Source organism: Protobothrops mucrosquamatus, unplaced genomic scaffold (genome assembly GCF_001527695.2).
Source record: "Protobothrops mucrosquamatus isolate PMUCROS unplaced genomic scaffold, P.Mucros_1.0 scaffold1552, whole genome shotgun sequence".
Taxonomy (NCBI): Eukaryota; Metazoa; Chordata; class Lepidosauria; order Squamata; family Viperidae; genus Protobothrops; species Protobothrops mucrosquamatus.
This window is the reverse complement of record NW_015387721.1, coordinates 193,116-211,420: the sequence shown is the minus strand read 5'-3', so window position 1 is coordinate 211,420 and position 18,305 is coordinate 193,116. Positions and strand designations below refer to the sequence as shown.

General features: G+C 42.1%; 1 protein-coding gene across 1 annotated transcript in view; it reads right to left on the bottom strand.

The window, feature by feature from the left end:
* RET (ret proto-oncogene) overlaps positions 1–18,305 on the bottom strand; it is an 89,922-nt gene that overhangs the window by 38,795 nt on the left and 32,822 nt on the right. Inside the window, exons 2-5 of the mRNA XM_015822399.1 lie at positions 9,665–9,907; positions 7,600–7,890; positions 4,837–5,078; positions 504–705 (exon numbers count right to left, since the gene is read on the bottom strand). Of these exons, the coding sequence (XP_015677885.1) occupies positions 504–705; positions 4,837–5,078; positions 7,600–7,890; positions 9,665–9,907 (978 nt within the window). The remainder of the gene's footprint in view (positions 1–503; positions 706–4,836; positions 5,079–7,599; positions 7,891–9,664; positions 9,908–18,305) is intronic.

Below are 18,305 nucleotides of genomic sequence, written 5' to 3'. Positions count from 1 at the left end.
TAGAATAGAAAATAGAATAGAATAGAAAACAGAATAGAATATAGAATATAGAATATAGAGAATAGAGAATAGAGAATAGAGAATAGAGAATAGAGAATAGAGAATAGAATAGAATAGAATAGAATAGAATATAGAATAGAATAGAAAACAGAATAGAACAGAATAGAATATAGAGAATAGAGAATAGAGAATAGAGAATAGAGAATAGAGAATAGAGAATAGAATAGAATAGAATAGAATAGAAAACAGAATAGAACAGAACAGAATAGAATATAGAGAATAGAGAATAGAGAATAGAGAATAGAGAATAGAATAGAATAGAATAGAATAGAGAATAGAATAGAATAGAATAGAATAGAATAGAATAGAAAACAGAATAGAACAGAATAGAATATAGAATATAGAGAATAGAGAATAGAGAATAGAGAATAGAGAATAGAATAAGAAATAGAATAGAATAGAATAGAATAGAATAGAATAGAATAGAATATGGCTAAAATTACTGTATTCGTGTTGTGTCCCCCGCACTTGGCTGCCGTTGGGACGGAAATAAATCTCATGGAACAGATGCTCCACTCGAAACGTTTCCTGTGTCCACGGATCTGAGGAATTGATGCTGCCTGTGTATTTCTTCCTGCTGGTATCCACAGGGTAGATAGGGGTTGTGTCTGAATCCAGGACGGTTAATGATGCCAAGACGGTACCCTGGAAAAGGAGAGAGGTAGATTAAAGCATCTCTCCACCAGCCATCAGCACCCAGACCAGTATAGATTAACTCCCAAATTAACATCTCAACCATCAATCAAGTAAACAATACCCCAATCAAGAAACTGGCAAAGAAGCCAACAGTAAAACAATTTAAGAATTCAATTTAATTCTTTAAAATAAATAAATGAAAATATTTTCACGTTTGTCCTTCGCATCTCATTCTGTCCCTCTCCTTTTGCGTCCTTTAATGATTATATTGTAACATTTCTTTGATATTTATGAAAACAGCCATGGTGGCGCAAGAGTTAGAAGGCAGTAGTGCAGGCTAACTCGCTGCTCACTGCCAGGGGTTCGATCCCGACCGGCTCAAGGTTGACTCAGCCCTCTGTCCTTCCGAGGTCGGTAAAATGAGGACCCAGGTTGTTGGGGGCAAAAGGCTGACTCTGTAAACTCCTTAGAGAGGGCTGTAAAACACAGTGAAGCGGTATATAAGTCTAAATGCTGTTGCTATTGCTATTGATTCCGTCTTCCAAAGTCAGTAAAATGAGGACCTAGATTGTTGGGGGCAAGAGGCTGACTCAGTAAACTGCTTAGAGAGGGACGTAAAGCACTACAAAGCGGTGTATAAATCTTAAGTGCTATTGCTATTGCTATTGATTCAGCCTTCCATCCTTCTTTCCGAGGTAGGTAAAATGAGGACCCAGATTGTTGGGGGCCATAGGCTGACTCTGTAAACCGCTTAGAGAGGGCTGTAAAGCACTGTGAAGCGGTATATAAGTCTAAGTGCTATTTCTATTGCTATTGCTATTGATTCAGCCTTCCATCCTTCTTTCCGAGGTAGATAAAATGAGGACCCAGATTGTTGGGGGTCATAGGCTGACTCTGTAAACTGCTTAGAGAGGGCTGTAAAGAGGTGTGAAGTGGTGTATAAATCTACATGCTATTTCTATTGCTATTGCTATTGACTCAGCCTTCCATCCTTCTGAGGTCGGTAAAATGAGGACCCAGATTGTTGGGAGCAAAATGGTGACTCTATAAACAGCTTAGAGAGGGCTGTAAAGCACGGGGAAGCAGCATATAAGTCTAAGCTCTATTGCTATTCGTGTAATTCTGGTCCCGCAAGTGAGTTGTGCCGTGCTGAGTTGGCCACAGTTAAGTTGGCCGTGGCAAACTGTCCTAGACCCCCAGTAAACAGCCCAACCAAAGAATCTCTAAGACCACCCCCACTAACACAGACAAGGCCAGTCACTGGAATATAAACTGAGAGCAAAGCACACTCCTTACTAGCACTGATGATGTTACCTAGCTGGGTAAAGAAAGGTCTGCAAGAAAACAACCAAGCTCAGAGATCACCAGGGACCCCCTCCATTTCAGCCCCCAGCTACAAATATTCTCCTTTATAGGTAGATTCAAGTTACACAGTAACAAGGCGCAACTCTTGAGCTCTGATTGTTAAGAGAAGCTTCCAGGTGTGACCTTCAGGTGAAGAATCTGACCCAAGAGCTCCAGGAAAAAAATACCACCAATAAATTCACTTTAGCCAAGGCCACTTATAACTGGCACTGAATGGGCCACTGGCTTAGTGCATTAGTGTTTCTAAACTGTCTAGACGGCGGCCGTCAGTGGAAGCCCGTTTCAGCCACGAACTAAAATGAATGCAACATTTATTATTCAATTATTTACAAAGTGTACCCCCTGCTTGTTCTTGGCAAGAGGACACAGAAGGGAGAGCCTCAAAAACAACAAAACACACAACAAAATGTAACAGGTATAAATACAAAAGGAGGGGGGTCTCTGGTGCTCTCTGAGCTTGGCTGCTTTCTTGCAGGCATTTTGTTACCCAAACTAGGCAACATCATCAGTGCTAGGGAGGACTGTTAGATAGTTTGGGAGTTAATCGTCAGCAACATCAAAATTAATATCAGACCGACAATCAAGCAGGAGACCCTATACCAGGGGTAGGCCACCTCGGCTCTTTTATGACTCGTGGACTTCAACTCCCAGAATTCCTGAGCCAGCCATGCGGAGGGGAAAGGGAGAGGTTTCCAAGCTGAGCCAGGCTGGCTCAGGAATTCTGGGAGTTGAAGTCCACCAGTCATAAAAGAGCCAAGGTTGCCTACCCCTGCCCTATACCATCTCAGACAGGTGGCTGTCCAGTCTTTTCTTTAAAAACTCCAGTGATGAAGCACCCACAACTTCTGGAGGCAAGAAGTTCCACTGGCTGATTGTCCTCTGAAGTTGTGGATGCTTCATCACTGGAGGCCTTTAAGAAGAGACTGGACAACCACTTGTCTGAAATGGTATAAGGGCAGGGATAGGCAACCTTGGCTCTTTTATGACTCGTGGACTTCAACTCCCAGAATTCTGGGCGTTGAAGTCCACGAGTCATAAAAGAGCCAAGGTTGCCTACCCCTGGTATAGGTTCTCCTGCTTGAGCAGAAGGCTGGACTAGAAGACCTCCAAGGTCCCTTCCAGTTCCTATTCTCATTGATTTGACTCATTCTCCTGAATAAGTGGAGGCGTTAATAAGGCTTTAAAGGATGCATTTTAGACCAAGACTAGGATCGAAGTTGGAGCCTGCCTGAAAAACCAACATAATCTATCCAACCATGATTAATCGGAGCTAAACAAGTTTCCCAGATCAATATTGCATCCATAATCTTCAACCCAGCAGAGTTAGGAAGAGCGGGAACTAAAGAAAGGTAGCAATGACTAATTCTGGCCTGAGGGTGGCATCAAACACCCAAATATGAAACTTTTTTTCTTGCCAAATTCTCAACCACCAGGAAAATAAACTTAACTGGATGAAGAAAGATAACTTCACACAAGGGCTGAGCTGGAAAAGCAGAGGTCAGGAAAGACACTTTTGTTTTTGAGTGTCTATGGAGAGTCTCAGCCATCCAGGTCATACTTATCTCAAAGATGCTTTTTCTTCACCGGGCAACTGGACTTTCTTGTTTTTCTTTGAAGACGTTTCGCTTCTCCTCCAAGAAGCTTCTTCAGCTCTGACTGGATGGTGGGGAATGGAAGGTTTTACACTCCTTGCAGACAGCTGGTCATTTGCACTCTTTTAGAGGGTCGTTAATGCTACCTGGAGGCTTATCTGTGTCCTCAGGGTCACCTGAGTGGTGCAAATGGGTGTGGAACCTTCTCGGACCCTCCCCACCGTCCAGTCAGAGCTGAAGAAGCTTCTTGGAGGAGAAGCGAAACGTCTTCAAAGAAAAAACAAGGAAGTCCAGTTGCCTCCTGGAAAAGAAAAAAAAAGAACTTTTGGGATTCTGTTTTGGAAGTTGCAAATATACAACTCCGGGGCTCCAAACGGCCTCTTCTCAAGTCCTGAACGAAGCACCAAAGAGCTGAAAACTGGACTAAAACTAAGTGTTTTGCAGGCAGTCTTCATCTTACAACCAAATTTTGAGGCCAAAATTTCTGTTATTAAGCAAGGGCGGCTGTTAAGCTTGGCCGCGTGTTACGACTTCCTTTGCCCCCGAGTTCTTAAGAAAACCACAGCAGTTCTTAAGTAAATCCTGTGGTCCGTGATGGGATTCAACTGGTTCACACCGGTTCGGCAGAACCAGCAGCTAAATTTTGTTGAATTCGGAGAACCGGCTGAATGCACACCGCTGCCAGAAGTCCGTTCTAGGCCTGGGAGGTCTGGAGGAGGCCTCCCAGGCCTAGAACGGCCCGCCGGAAGTGCGTGGATGCCACTTCCAGAAGTCTGTTCTAGGCCTGGGAGGCCTGGAGGAGGCCTCCAAGGCTTAGAACGGCCCACCGGAAGTGCGTGGATGCCACTTCCGGAAGTCTGTTCTAGGCCTCGGAGGCCTGGAGAAGGCCTCCCAGGCCTAGAACGGCCCACCGGAAGTGCATAGATGCCACTTCCGGAAGTCCGTTCTAGGCCTCGGAGGCCCAGGCCTGCATCCACGCAGAGAACCAGTTGTTCAGGGATTTGAATCCCACCACTGCATGTGGTCATTAAATGAATCTGCCTTCCCCCATTGACTTTGCTTGTCGGAAGCTGGCTAAGAAGATTATAAATGGTGATGATATGACCCCGGGACAGTGCAACCATCATAAGTACATGCCAGTTGCCAAGTGTCCAAATTTTTGACACCCCTTGTGCCAGCCTACCTCTTCCCTTTTGAATTCCACTATGGCGTCTGTTGTGCTGGTCCCATTGGATAGAAAGGGGGGCATGTCGTCTTCATCCAGAATATGTATGAGCAGAGGCACCTCTTTGAACATCTCCTGGGAGCCTTCCTTCAAGGTGCACTGGGCCAACATCTCGTACTTTTCTCGCTCTTCTCGGTCGAGGGGCTTTGACACTCCTATGGTGGTGCTCTCCTCGTTATAATAAAACGGCAGGTTCTCATCTGGAACACAGTACAAAAAAGAAGAAGAAGAAAAAACCTTATTTTCTCATGAAATCTGGAGCTCTTCGTGACATTGTTTGGTCCTGAAAGTCCACCACACACACCTCCCTCACAACTCGCATTCAGACAGGTTGCCTATCCTGGTTTATTCGTTCAAGGATTGGGAAATGGAATTCGATTCTGGTGACTTCTGATCTGGGGTATGAAAAGACTGTAACAGAAATCAGAACGGAGCTGGAAGAGACCTAGGAGGTCATCTAGTTCAACCCCTTGCTGGAGCAGAAGACCCTATACCAGGGGTAGGCCACCTTGGCTCTTTTATGACTCGTGGACTTCAACTCCCAGAATTCCTGAGCCAGGAATTCAGGTTTGCTGAATCGCCAGTTCATTTGCAATGTTGGTTAAAGAGAAACTGAGTATCTGAGAAGTAACTTTCAACCCCCAATCTCCTTCGGCTCTTGAATAAAACAACCCCACTTTGTTTTAGCCAAAGACTTCTCTGACAACTATGATCTGCCTCTGAGCCATCATTTCCACAACCTGCAACTGGAGAATGCGGTCCTCATCAGCACCACTGGCCGATGGATTTTGGAAAAAAATAAAAATAAATCCAATTTATACTTGTTAAATTCTCTCCTATGCAATCAAGGAGAAACCTCCTCACAGGATTTGCTATCAGGGTTTTTGCAAAATTATGCAAAAATTCTATTATTTGTCAACCAGGCACTAGAAACGCTCACAAAAGCCAGATGTATGTCAAAGTAAACAGGAGTCTGGATCTGTCTCACGGTGGTGCTGAAGGAAAGCTAGGAAGCAAGAAGCAATTCTTCCTCTTGTGTTCGAGAGCCACTTGAGTGCTAAATGCTCTATGATCTGAGATATTCAGAACTTATTGCAAGCATTGCAATCTGTTCCAGATTAGCCGAGACCCCACAAAGTTCCAACAGGCCGAGTTAATCTCTTTTTCTACGTAATGTGTGCATATTTGTATCCCTTTGATTTGGGTTTTCTAATGGATTATAAAGAACGTTTGCTTTCATGAAGAGAAGGACGAGGAGGGACAGGATAGCTGCCTTCCAATATCTCAGGGGCTGCCCCAAAAAAGAGGGAGACAAGCTATTTTCCAAAGCGCCTGAAGGCAGGACAAGAAGCAACAGATGGAAACTAACCAAGGAGAGAAGCAACCTAGAAACAAAGAGAATTTTTCTGACAGTGAGAACAATTAATCAGTGGAACAACCTGCCTCCAGAAGTTGTGAATGTTCCAACACTGGAATTTTTTAAGAAGGGACTGGACAGCCATTTGCCTGAAATGGTATAGGGTTTCCTGCCTGAGCAGGGGGTTGGACTAGATGACCTCCAAGGTCCCTTCCAACTGTTATTCCATTCCATTCCATTCCATATTCTATTCTATTCTATTCTATTTTCTATTCTATTCTATTCTGCATCTATATTCTATTCTATTCTATTCTATTCTATTCTGCATTCTATTTTCTATTCTATTCTATTCTGCATTCTATTTTCTATTCTATTTTCTATTCTATTCTATTCCATTCCATTCCATTCTATTCTATTTGATTCAGTTCTAATTCTATTCTATTCTATTCTATTCTATTCTATTCTATTCTATTCTATTCTATTCTATTCTATTCTATTCTACAATCTATTCTATTCTATTCTATTCTATTCTATTCTATTCTATTCTATTCTATTCTATTCTATTCTATTCTATTCTATTATTTCTATCCTTATTCTCCTGAATAAATCAAGGTACAGCTAAGAAACCTTGTCTCTCATTTCAGATTAGTATATTTTGGAATTCAGTGGCGTCTTTTCTTATCTATTTGACTTCTTAATATTAAGGGGTGCCTTCACTAGAGGTGCATTTGAGTTTTTTTTAAATTTCTAATGCTTTGGTAAAAATGAGATGTATACATTTTAAGGGTTGTTTGTTTGTTCAGTGCCGTTGTAACTTTGAACAGCCACTAAATAAACTGCTGTAAGTAAGGAATCAGAATAAAGCTGGAAGGGACCTTGGGGGTCTTCTACTCCAGCCCCCCACTCAAGCAGGAGATCCTATACCATTTCGGACAAGTGGCTGCCCAGTCTTTTCTTTAAAACCTCTAGTGATGGAGCACCCACAACTTCTGGAGGCAAGCTGTTCCACTGGTTAATTGTCCTCACTGTCAGGAAGTTTCTCCTTAGTTCTAGGTTGCTTCTCTCCTTGATTAGTTTCCATCCATTGTTTCTTGTCCTGCCTTCAGGTGCTTTGGAGAATAAGTTGACCCCCTCCTCCTTGTGGCAGCCCCTCAAATATTGGAAGACTGCTATCATGTCCCTCCCCAACAGTCCTTCTTTTCTCTAGACTATCCCAACCCAAATCCTGCAACCATTCTTCCTACAGGATACAGGACTAGCTGTATCCTGAAGCCTGGCAATGGAGAGAGGAACACACTTGGACCCAAAACACAACAAAAACCATCAAGGCAATTGAGTAAACCGATAGTAAACGAATAGTTTACCTGTGACAAGCTTGTAGGAAATGCTGACGTTGTGACACTGGTGTTGCAGGGCAAACGACTGGAGCTGATGAAATATCCCCGGAGGTTTGTTCTCCATGATGTGAAAAGAGAGATCCATGTCAGGAAAGCAAAGCCGGCTTGATGTTGGAGAACCGCAGACTGGCATGGTGGAGTTGATGACCGAGAGTTTGACCAAAGTCATGGCCGATGAGCCGGGACAGTTTTTGGTTTGAAAAGGTTTGGAAGAGAGGTAAACACGCAGCACGATTTTTGCCACTTGGCTTCCCGAAGCTGTGATTAAAAAGGAGAGGTGGAAAAAAAAATGACTAAAATACAGATAGAATTTAAGCCAGAACTGTTTTTGTTAGGAATATTAGAATTATGGAAAAGAAAATGAATATTTAATATTACATGTATGGACAGCTGCGAGAATAGTATTTGCCCAATTTTGGAAAAAACGAAAATCTACCACCTGACCAGATTATAACCACGAAAATTTTAGAATGTGCAGAAATGGATAGATTAACTTTAGAGATTAAAGAGAAAGAAGATTCAGTGTATTTCAAAACATGGGAAAACATTTTATCAATGGTTAGCAATACGATAGAACGAGACAGGACGGTGAAGTTTAACAGGGCGAATGATATTTATTAACTAAGCTTTACTTTTATGATTATTGTTATTGTTAGTGATTATAACTGTTTAGTATTATATTAATTACTGTCATTTAATATTTGTACCCGGACGATAGTCTGCTTGCTAAAGTGTTGAATTTTTTGCTGGGGGTAACCCCACGATTGTACCTACCCCTACTCTTATCCCAACCCCATCCCCTAACGCCATCCAATATCCATACCAATCTTATCCTTGCCCTCCCCTTATAAAACTTAATAAAACATTTATATATAAAAAAAGGAGAGGCAGAGAAAGATTGACAGGGGAACACCAACGGAGTGCTTATCTAAATCATTCTCCAATGGATAATCAACATTAATTATCACTCAGTCAATTTAAGGGACTTCTAAAGCCGACTTGGACAAAACCGCCAAGCTAATACTTTCAAAGTTTTCAGAATTACAACAACAACAACAACAACAACAACAACAACAACAACAACAACAACAACAACAACAACAACAACAACATAATAATAATAATAATAATAATAATAATAATAATAATAATAATAATAATAATAATAATAATAATAATACAGGGGCAAAATGAGGTGAAAAGTCTACAAGGATGATTAAATGTCTATGGAGATTCTCAAGTCATCCAGGTCATGGTTGTCCACAAAGTGCTTTTCCAAGAGGTCACTGGAATTAAGGAGAAACTTCCTAAGAGTGAGGACAATCAACCAATGGAAGGGCTGGTCTCCAGAAGTTGTAGGTGATCCATCACTGGAGGTTTTTAAGAAGAGACTGGACAACCATTTGTCTGAAATGGTATAGGTTCTCCTGCTTGAGTGGGGGACTGGACTAGAAGATCTCCCTTCCAGCTCTATTCTATTCCTTGTTTTTCTTTGAAGATGTTTCACTTCTCATCCAAGAAGCTTCTTCAGCTCTGACTGGAGGGTGGGGAAATGGAAGGATTTATACTCCTTGCAGACCGCTGGTCATTTGCCTTCTTTTAGAGAGTCGTTGAGGCCACTTGGAGGTTTACCTGTGTCTTCAGATTCACCTGAGTGGTGCAAATGGGTCTGGAGCCTTCTTGGAACTGCTGAAAGGACTGTGTTGTACCCATTTGCACCATTCACCATTCAGCCTTCTTGGCTGCAGCATGTTTTCTGTCCAGTGTACCTTCATCCCCCACCCTCCAGTCAGAGCTGAAGAAGCTTCTTGGATAAGAAGCGAAATGTCTTCAAAGAAAAAACACGGAAGTCCAGTGGCCTCCTGACAAAGCACCTTTGGGACATCGTTAGTTCAGTTTGGGGAAGCTTCTCGGATGAGACGTCAAATGTTTTCAAAGATAAAATAAAAACAAGGTAAGAAAAACCAGGATAATCCCACCACCACCACCCTTCCTTCTTCCCACCCATCGGCCGAGAATTCCAGAGACTTACAAAGGAGAATAAAATCTTCTCTATCCAGGCTCTTGTTGAGGTAAAGGAGTCCCGTTGTCTCGCCGATCTGAAACCAGAGATTTTTGGAGCCGGTCCGAACGGCATCTGGCAAAAGGCAAAAGAAAGCTTCTTCCTCCTCCGAGTCTTTTAAGGCATGGAGTTGCAGTAAAGGGGTCCCTTCCGGTTGCTCCAGGTAAACGTTTTCATGATATGTCTTCCGGGGGAAGTACAGGCCGAAGGCGACTGGAAAAAGAAAGGGGGAAACAAAATAAGAAAGAAAAAAATTGTCTATTTAAGACTCGTGGTGCGAGAGCGGGTCCTTTCAAAAACTGCTTAATACAACTCGTCCTTGACTTAACAACCACTGGTTAGTGACAGCTTTAAATGACAACGACACTGAAAAAAGCGACTTACAATCATTTTGCACGCAACCATTTGCAACATCCCCAGGGTTATGTGATCAAACTTTGGACACTTGAGAACTGATTCATTTATGATGGTTGCAGTGTCCCGGGGTTAGAATTGTAGAGTAGAGTAGGAGTAGAGCAGATTAGAGTAGAGTAGGAATAGAGTAGAGTAAGAATAGAGTAGAGTAAAATAGGAACAGAGTAGAGTAGGAATAGAGTAGAGTAGAGTAGAGTAGAGTAGAGTAGAATATAGAATAGAATATAGAATAGAATAGAATGTAGAATAGAATAGAATAGAATAGAATAAATAGAATGTAGAATAGAATAGGAATAGAGTAGAGCAGATTAGAGTAGAGTAGAGTAGAGTAGGAATAGAGTGGAGTAGAGTAGAGTAGGAGTAGAGTAGAGTAGGAATAGAGTAGTGTAGAAATAGAGTAGAGTAGAGTAGAGTAGGAATAGAGTAGAGTAGGAATAGAGTACAGTAGGAATAGAATGGAGTAGAGTAGAGTAGGAGTAGAGTAGAAATAGAGTAGAGTAGGGGAGTAGGAGTAGAGTAGGAATAGAGTAAATAAATATAAATATAAATATAAAGTATATGTATACATAAATCTGAGTTGGCAATAATTTCCAATTATTATATAACTGGAAGGAGAAGGAATAAAACTACGTAATTGTGAGGATGCATTTTTCAAAAGCCAGCCAGAAGATATGGATAATTCCCTCTTGGTCCTTAAAATGGAAGGACGTAGTATTAAAGTTCAGACTACCTGGAAGCTTGTGAGAAAATCAGCTTGGTCAAGATTACAAAATCCACAGATTTTTCAGTGATCTTGCAAAGTCTTTCATTTTACAGAAGGGTTGCAAAAGAACAGAACATTCAGCTTTCTACAGGAAAAAAGAGGGTTGAAGAGCTTAAACTGTGAGCACCTTTGAAGGAAATGACCACATCACCTTGGAGTTCAAAGTAATAGAAAAAGAGAAAGTGGAGCACCCAAAATTTCAACGGCTTAGAGAGAAACATTAGACAGGATCCACGGACAGAAGACGTCAGGTCAAGAATAGCAAAGGAGAGCTGGGAAATTTGAAAAAAAATAAAGTCCTGGAAGATCAACTATACATCATCAACATTTGCTTTCTGACAGGTTATCCATCCAAGTCACTTCCAAGTTCTTTAAAATGTTCACAATACTAAATATGAAAAATGAAAAAAAAAACATTTTTCTAAGAAGAATCGCAAATCATAAATTCAATCTATAAATCCCTTAATAAAAGACACAGTAAGCTGAATTACCAGTAATTTCCAAGTGTTATACTATAATGATGCACAGAAAAGGTCAAAATGCTTCTTGATCAAGTCTACAGTTAATAGTTGGGGGTATTAACAGTCTCTCTCCAGCTTTTCTACCTCTCTTCCTGACATTAAAGCACTTTCATTAATTACGCCATAATCACAACGAATCTCCTACAACTTCATTCTCAGCAGGCAATCCTGAACTCTGAGATTCTGTTTCTCAGTTGTCAGAATAACAGATTTGGAAGGGACCTTGGAGGTCATCTAGTCCAACCCCCTGCTCAGGCAGGAAACCCTATACCATTTCAGACAAATGGCTGTCCAGTCTCTTCTTAAAAACCTGCAGTGTTGGAGCATTCACAACTTCTGGAGGCAGGTAGTTCCACTGATTAATTGTTCTCACCGTCAGGAAGTTTCTCCTTAGTTCTAGATTGCTTCTCTCCTTGATTAATATCCATCCATTGCTTCTTGTCCTAACCCTGTACACGAAGATGTCTCTAACTACTTTAGATAGGAGACCAACAGGCAACCCCCAGGGGGAGGGCCTTCTCTGTGGGTGCCCCCACCCTCTGGAACGAACTACCCCCCGAGATCCGGATGATTCCGGATCTCCTTACTTTCCGCCGCGCCCTCAAGACATGGCTTTTCCAGCAAGCGGGCCTGACCTAGGGAGGATTTTAGGTAGGGATGATTTTAAGAAAATTTTAATTGACACACAGCTTCNATGTCTTAAGGGCGCGGCGGAAGGAGGGGAGATCCGGGATCACCCGGATCTCTGGGGGTAGTTCGTTCCAGAGGGTGGGAGCTCCCACCGAGAAGGCCCTCCCCCTGGGGGTCGCCAGCCGGCACTGTCTGGCTGACGGCACCCTGAGGAGACCCACTCTGTGGGAGCGTACCGGCCGATGGGAGGTAATCTGCGGCAGTGCAACTGTTGCCACTTGGCTAACTCTTCCTAGCTTCTACCTGTTTTTTATTTCCTTCCTCCGTGGGTATTTCCCAATACCTACTTGCTAAGAAACTCAGGGTGGGCTTGAGTTGTAATTTATAGTGGATTCACAAACAAGAGTTTGAGCTCTGGGGTTGGGGGTTGGGGTATCTATAAACATAGCCCTGGTCTGCAACTCATTAAAACAGCTGCATCCCTTCCTGGGAATATTTCGTATCCATTCATCCAGTACTAAATATGACGTCAAACAGCTTTGTTGTAGCGTCTCTTTGTTCTTCTTGACAACTCATGGAAGGCAGTGCAACTTCTGTTTACCTCCCTCCAAGAAGAAGGAGCTGGCATGCGGCACAATGTTGTTGTTACTTAGGCCACGGTGTTGCCTAATTCCACCGGAGAGGCCAACTCAAGCGAGAGATAATTGATTGACGACACTCTTAAAGCATCCAACGGCCTCCTTTTTTTTTTTTTTCATCCCACACATTTTGGGCTTCAGATTTGAATGCCGCGAGACAGCTAACAGTCTCCCCTTACCAACCATCTGTTTTTTATATATATTACACAAGGAAAAAAGGGGGCACAGAGCCAGCCTGCGCTGATCAAAAAAGAGAAAAGAAGTGTCTCCCCATAAAAGAAGAATTGTTCCGTGCGCAGATGCTCAAAAATCGAGGCCTTCGCTCAGCAAAGAAAAGAATGAGGAGGAGCTGTTCCAAATTCTCCTCGATGGGAGAAGATGACGGCTCTGGCACTTTTCTGATGCAACGAAACAACATTTCCTGCCAGCAACACAACATTTCTGCTAGGGTGAGGTTGGGAAGACTGAACTAAAGTACATAATGTGAACATTTGGGGTAACTACGCAACAAATGCCTCTGAAGAAACACCATTTTAGGGGGAAAGGAACAAAAGCTGCCGCAATGGATGGAAAACGGTCCGTTTTCGGTCAACCATTAGGCGCTGCTACAAATATCAATCGGTCAGAATAGATCTGGAAGGGACCTTGGAGGTCTTCTAGTCCAGCCTCCTGCTCAAGCAGGAGGCCCTATACCAAGGGTAGGCAACCTCGGCTCTTTTATGACTCACGGACTTCAACTCCCAGAATTCTGACTCAGGAATTCTGGGAGTTGAAGTCCGTGAGTCATAAAAGAGCCGAGGTTGCCTACCCCTGCTTTATACCAATAGTGGGATTCAAATAATTTAACAAATGGTTCTGTTTGTCGTCACCATCGGCGTGACGCACCTCGCATATTCATCATTATACCATTGTTGTCATCACCGGTGCGACGTCGTTGTACGTTTGAACAATCACTACATGAACTGTTATAAGTCGATGTATTGTACTCACCTTAGCTAACTGGAGAGGAGGAGGAGGAGGAGGAGTACCTCTAGTAGACATCTGCCCGCCAGGTTTTCAGGCATTCCATCGGCCGAGGACCCGGGGTAGGGGCGGGGGGGTAGCGGTCATTATAAGGGAGAGCCTTTGTCCTAGCCTTTGTCCTAGCCTTTGTCCTAGGGAGACCACTGTGCCTCAGATAGACGGCGTGGAGTCCCTCCTTGTGAAATGGGGGCAAGGGGTGCAAGTGGGCTTGTTGATTATATACCTGGCTCCCTGCTATGTATCAACAGCCCTGCCTGAGCTGGCTGACGTGATAGCCGGGGTGGCGGTTGGGACCCCCAGACTTATGGTCTTGGGGGATTNAGACATGGCTTTTCCAGCAAGCGGGCCTGACCTAGGGAGGATTTTAGGTAGGGATGATTTTAAGAAAATTTTAATTGACACACAGCTTCCAATATTTGGCTTTTAATTTGGTTTTATGGGGTTTTTTTGTTTTTTGATGTATTTTGTTTGTATCTGTTTTAATATGCTGTGCACCGCCCTGAGTCCTACGGGAGAAGGGTGGTATATAAATTAAATTATTAAATTAAATTATTATTAAATTATTAAATTAATCCTTCACGTGAGCATTTTACTAGCTGGGCTACTCATACCAACCTCTCCGGACACATTTGCAGTATCAGAAGATATCTGTGCTGGCCATATTGAGAAGTTTGCAGACCCCTGTGAACCTTAAACATACAGCAGCCTATAAAGGATAGGATAGGATAGGATAGGATAGGATAGGATAGGATAGGATAGGACAGGACAGGACAGGACAGAATAGAATTAGAAATAATGGAATGGAATAGAATAGAATAGAATAGAATAGAATAGAATAGAATAGAATAGAATAGAATAGAATAGAATAGAATAGGAATAAACAATTGGAAGGGACCTTGGAGGTCTTCTAGCCCAACCCCTGCTCAGGCAGGAGACCCTGTACCATTTCAGACAAATGGTTGTTCAATTCCTTCTTAAAAACTTTCAGCCTTCGAGCATTCACAATTTCTGAAGGCAAGTCGTTCAACTGATTAATTGTTCTTACTGTCAGGAAGTTTCTCTTTGGTTCTAGGTTGCTTCTCTCCTTGGTTAGTTTCCATCCGTTGCTTCTTGTCCTGCCTTCAGGCGTTTTGGAGAACAGCTTGACTCCCTCTTCTTTGGGGCAGCCCCTGAGATATTGGAAGACTGCTATCATGACACCCCCAGTCCTTCTCTTCATTAAACTAGACCTACCCAATTCCAGCAACTGTTCTTCGTATGTTTTATCCTTCAGTCCCCTAATCATCTTGGTTGCTCTTCTCTGCACTCTTTCTAGAGCCTTTTACAGTTTGTTTTCAGGTTTAACTTTACAGGGACACCCTTTAACCTTATACGGCACCGTAACATATTAAATCAAAGCAGATCTTCATTACACCCACAGACCAGCTTAGATACCATAACATGCAATTCAGAGCACCCTGGTTTTAATAATAAGCCACATTTCCTTGGTGGAATAACTCCCATTTTCCACCCTTAGCAACGTGCTACATCTTCCTATTAAAAACAGTCATGTTATTAATACAATTACACTTCCCAATGACAACGCCAAAGTCTTTATTGCTTTAACACAGAAGGACTAACAAACTTAGCAGGCACGCTTGATGATAAGTCACTAATTTCTGGCAGGGCCTTGGTTTCAGCGATCAATCAAAGTGGCATCATGCAGACTTTTATATAGACTTCCCATTATTAATAGTGATCGGCAGCTGTGCTTTACTGGAGATATTTCACTGTTGGGTATTTTAAAAGTTCAGCCCAAAATCAGGGAAAGGCACAGATCCTCAATATTCAAATTCGTATTAGAACTGGAAGGGACCTTGGAGGTCTTCTAGTCCAACCCCCTGCTCAAGCAGGAGACCCTATACCATTTCAGACAAGTGGCTGTCCAGTCTCTTCTTAAAAACCTCCAGTGATGGAGCGCCCACGATTTCTGGTGGCCAGCTGTTCCACTGGTTCATTGTCCTCACTGTTAGGAAATTTCTCCTTAATTCCACGTTGTTCTCTCCTTGATTAGTTTCCATCCATTGTTTCTTGTCTCGCCTTCTGGTGCTTTGGAAAATAAATTGACCCCCTCTTCTTTGTGGCAGCCCCTCAAATACTGGAATAGTGCTATTATGTCACACACACCCTAGTCCTTCTTTTCTCTAGACTGGCCATTCCCAAATCCTGCAACCGTTCTTCCTATGTTTCGGTCTCCAGGCCTTTAATCATCCTTAGTTGCTTTTCTTTGCACTTTTTCCAAAGTCTCGACCTTTTTTTTTGTAATGTGGTGACCCAAACTGGATGCAGAATTCCAGGTGTGGCCTTACAAAGGGACTTTATAAAGCGGTACTAATACTTTATGTGATTTTGATTTTAGGCCTCTGTTTATACAACCAAGGATTGATTGTACAGTCTCTAAAGGAAAATAGATTAATTCGTGTTTTCTTCCACTTCTACGGAAAAACAGAGCAGCGGAAGGAACAAACAGAAGCTCCATTCTCCAAAATAGTCTCTTGGACGTGGATGTGGGATGTGTTGTTTTTTTTTTAAATTTCTTCTCAGATAAGTTGCCAGTGCTTGAAAAACACAACTTATCCGGCTAAGTCATTTAGCACCGATGAGAATTTTAGTAACTGGAACACATTTTCCCATAGAAGGGATCGACATCAAATGTTTCCCTGTTCTGCAAGCACTTTGGCATCGATCTCCTTTGTGTGATTAAAGGTTTACTGTTTGCATTGTTTTAAAAATGGTGTTTTTTTTAAATTTTAATTGTAATATGTTTTTCTGAACTGTAAACTCCTCAGAGCTTTGCTAAATGCCCATCCTTTCTTTTTTTTTCTTGAGGATGCTCAAGCGACGTTGAAAGTTGTCTTTCCAAAGAGGCTCTCTTAGATCTTTGTCGGTAAATAAAGCAGTAGTCTAGCCATCTGAGATTTCACAGGCCCTGGTAGGGAATATCCAAAGTGTAAAAACGACGAGCTGCTACATGGCATTTGCAATTAGCGTAAAAGGAAACGGAAACATCTTTCTGCGTTCTCAGAGTCCCTCTTTAATATTAATGGCAATGCTATTAAGTTGTCTGCCTTAGCTTAAATAACAGCAACTCACTGAAAAGGACCTGTTCAACTAAGGCAATGCCAAGAGCTTGGATCAATTGCTAGGGGGACTGGGTAGTCTTGTCTATCCCAATTGGCTACAGGTAGTCCTCGTCTTACGACCGTAAATGAGCCCAAAATTTCTGTTGCTAAGTAGGCTTTGGCCCGTTGGGCGACCTTCCTTGCTACACGTCTTTGAGCAGTTGTTAAATTAATAATAATCCCATTTTACAAGGCCTTGGTAGGGCCACACTTGGAATACTGCATCCAGTTTTGGTCACCACGATGTAAAAAAGACGTTGAGACTCTAGAAAGAGTGCAGAGAAGAGCAACAAAGATGATCAGGGGACTGGAGGCTAAAACATATAAGGAACGGTTGCTGGAATTGGGTGTGTCTAGTTTAATGAAGAGAAGGACAAGGGGGGACAGGATAGCAGTGTTTCAGTATCTCAGGGGCTGCCCCAAAGAAGAGGGAGTCAAGCTATTCTCCAAGGCGCCTGAAGGCAGGACAAGAAGCAACGGATGGAAACTAATCAAGGAAAGAAGCAACCTAGAACTAAGGAGAAACTTCCTGACAGTTAGAACAATTAACCAGTGGAACAACCTGCCTCCAGAAGCAGTGAATGCTCCAACACTGGAAGTTTTTAAGACGAAACTGGACTGCCATTTGTCCGAAATGGTATAGGGTTTCTTGCCTGAGCAGGGGGTTGGACTTGATGACCTCCAAGGTCCCTTCCAACTTTATTATTATTATTAATTATTATTATTATTATTATTATTATTAATTATTATTATTATTATTATTATTATTATTATTATTATTATTATTATTATTATTATTACCCAGTTCTTAAGTGAAATCCGGCTTCCCCATTTACTTTGCTTGTCAAACAGTCAGCAAAAGGGGATCACGTGACCCCGGGACACTGCAACAGTCATAAATATGAGTCCGTTGCCCAGCGTCTGGATTTTGGTGACATAATCAAGGGGATGCTGCAACTGTCATAAGGGTGGAAAAAACAGTTCTAAGTCTTTTATTTGTCTTTTTTTCAGTGCTGTGGTAACTTTGAACAATCACAAAACGAATGATTGTCAGTCGTAAAATCATCCTTTCTGCAATCTCCTGAAAGTTAGGACAAGGAATTTCCTGACAGTTAGAACAATTAACCAGTGGAGCTACCTGCCTCCAGAAATTGTGGGTGCTCCGACAATGGAACTTTTTAAGAAGAGACTGGACAACTATTTGTCTGAAATGGTATAGGGTTTCCTGCCTGAGCAGGGCGTTGGACTAGAAGACCTCCAAGTTCCCTTCCAATTATTCTATATTCTATTCTAAATTCTATTTTTTATTCTACATTCTATTCAATTTTCTATTCTATATTCAATTTTCTATTCTATATTAAATGTTCTATTCTATATTCTATATCTATACTCTATACTCTATATTCTATTTTCTATTCTATATTCTATTTTCTATTTTCTACTACTTTCTATTCTACTGTA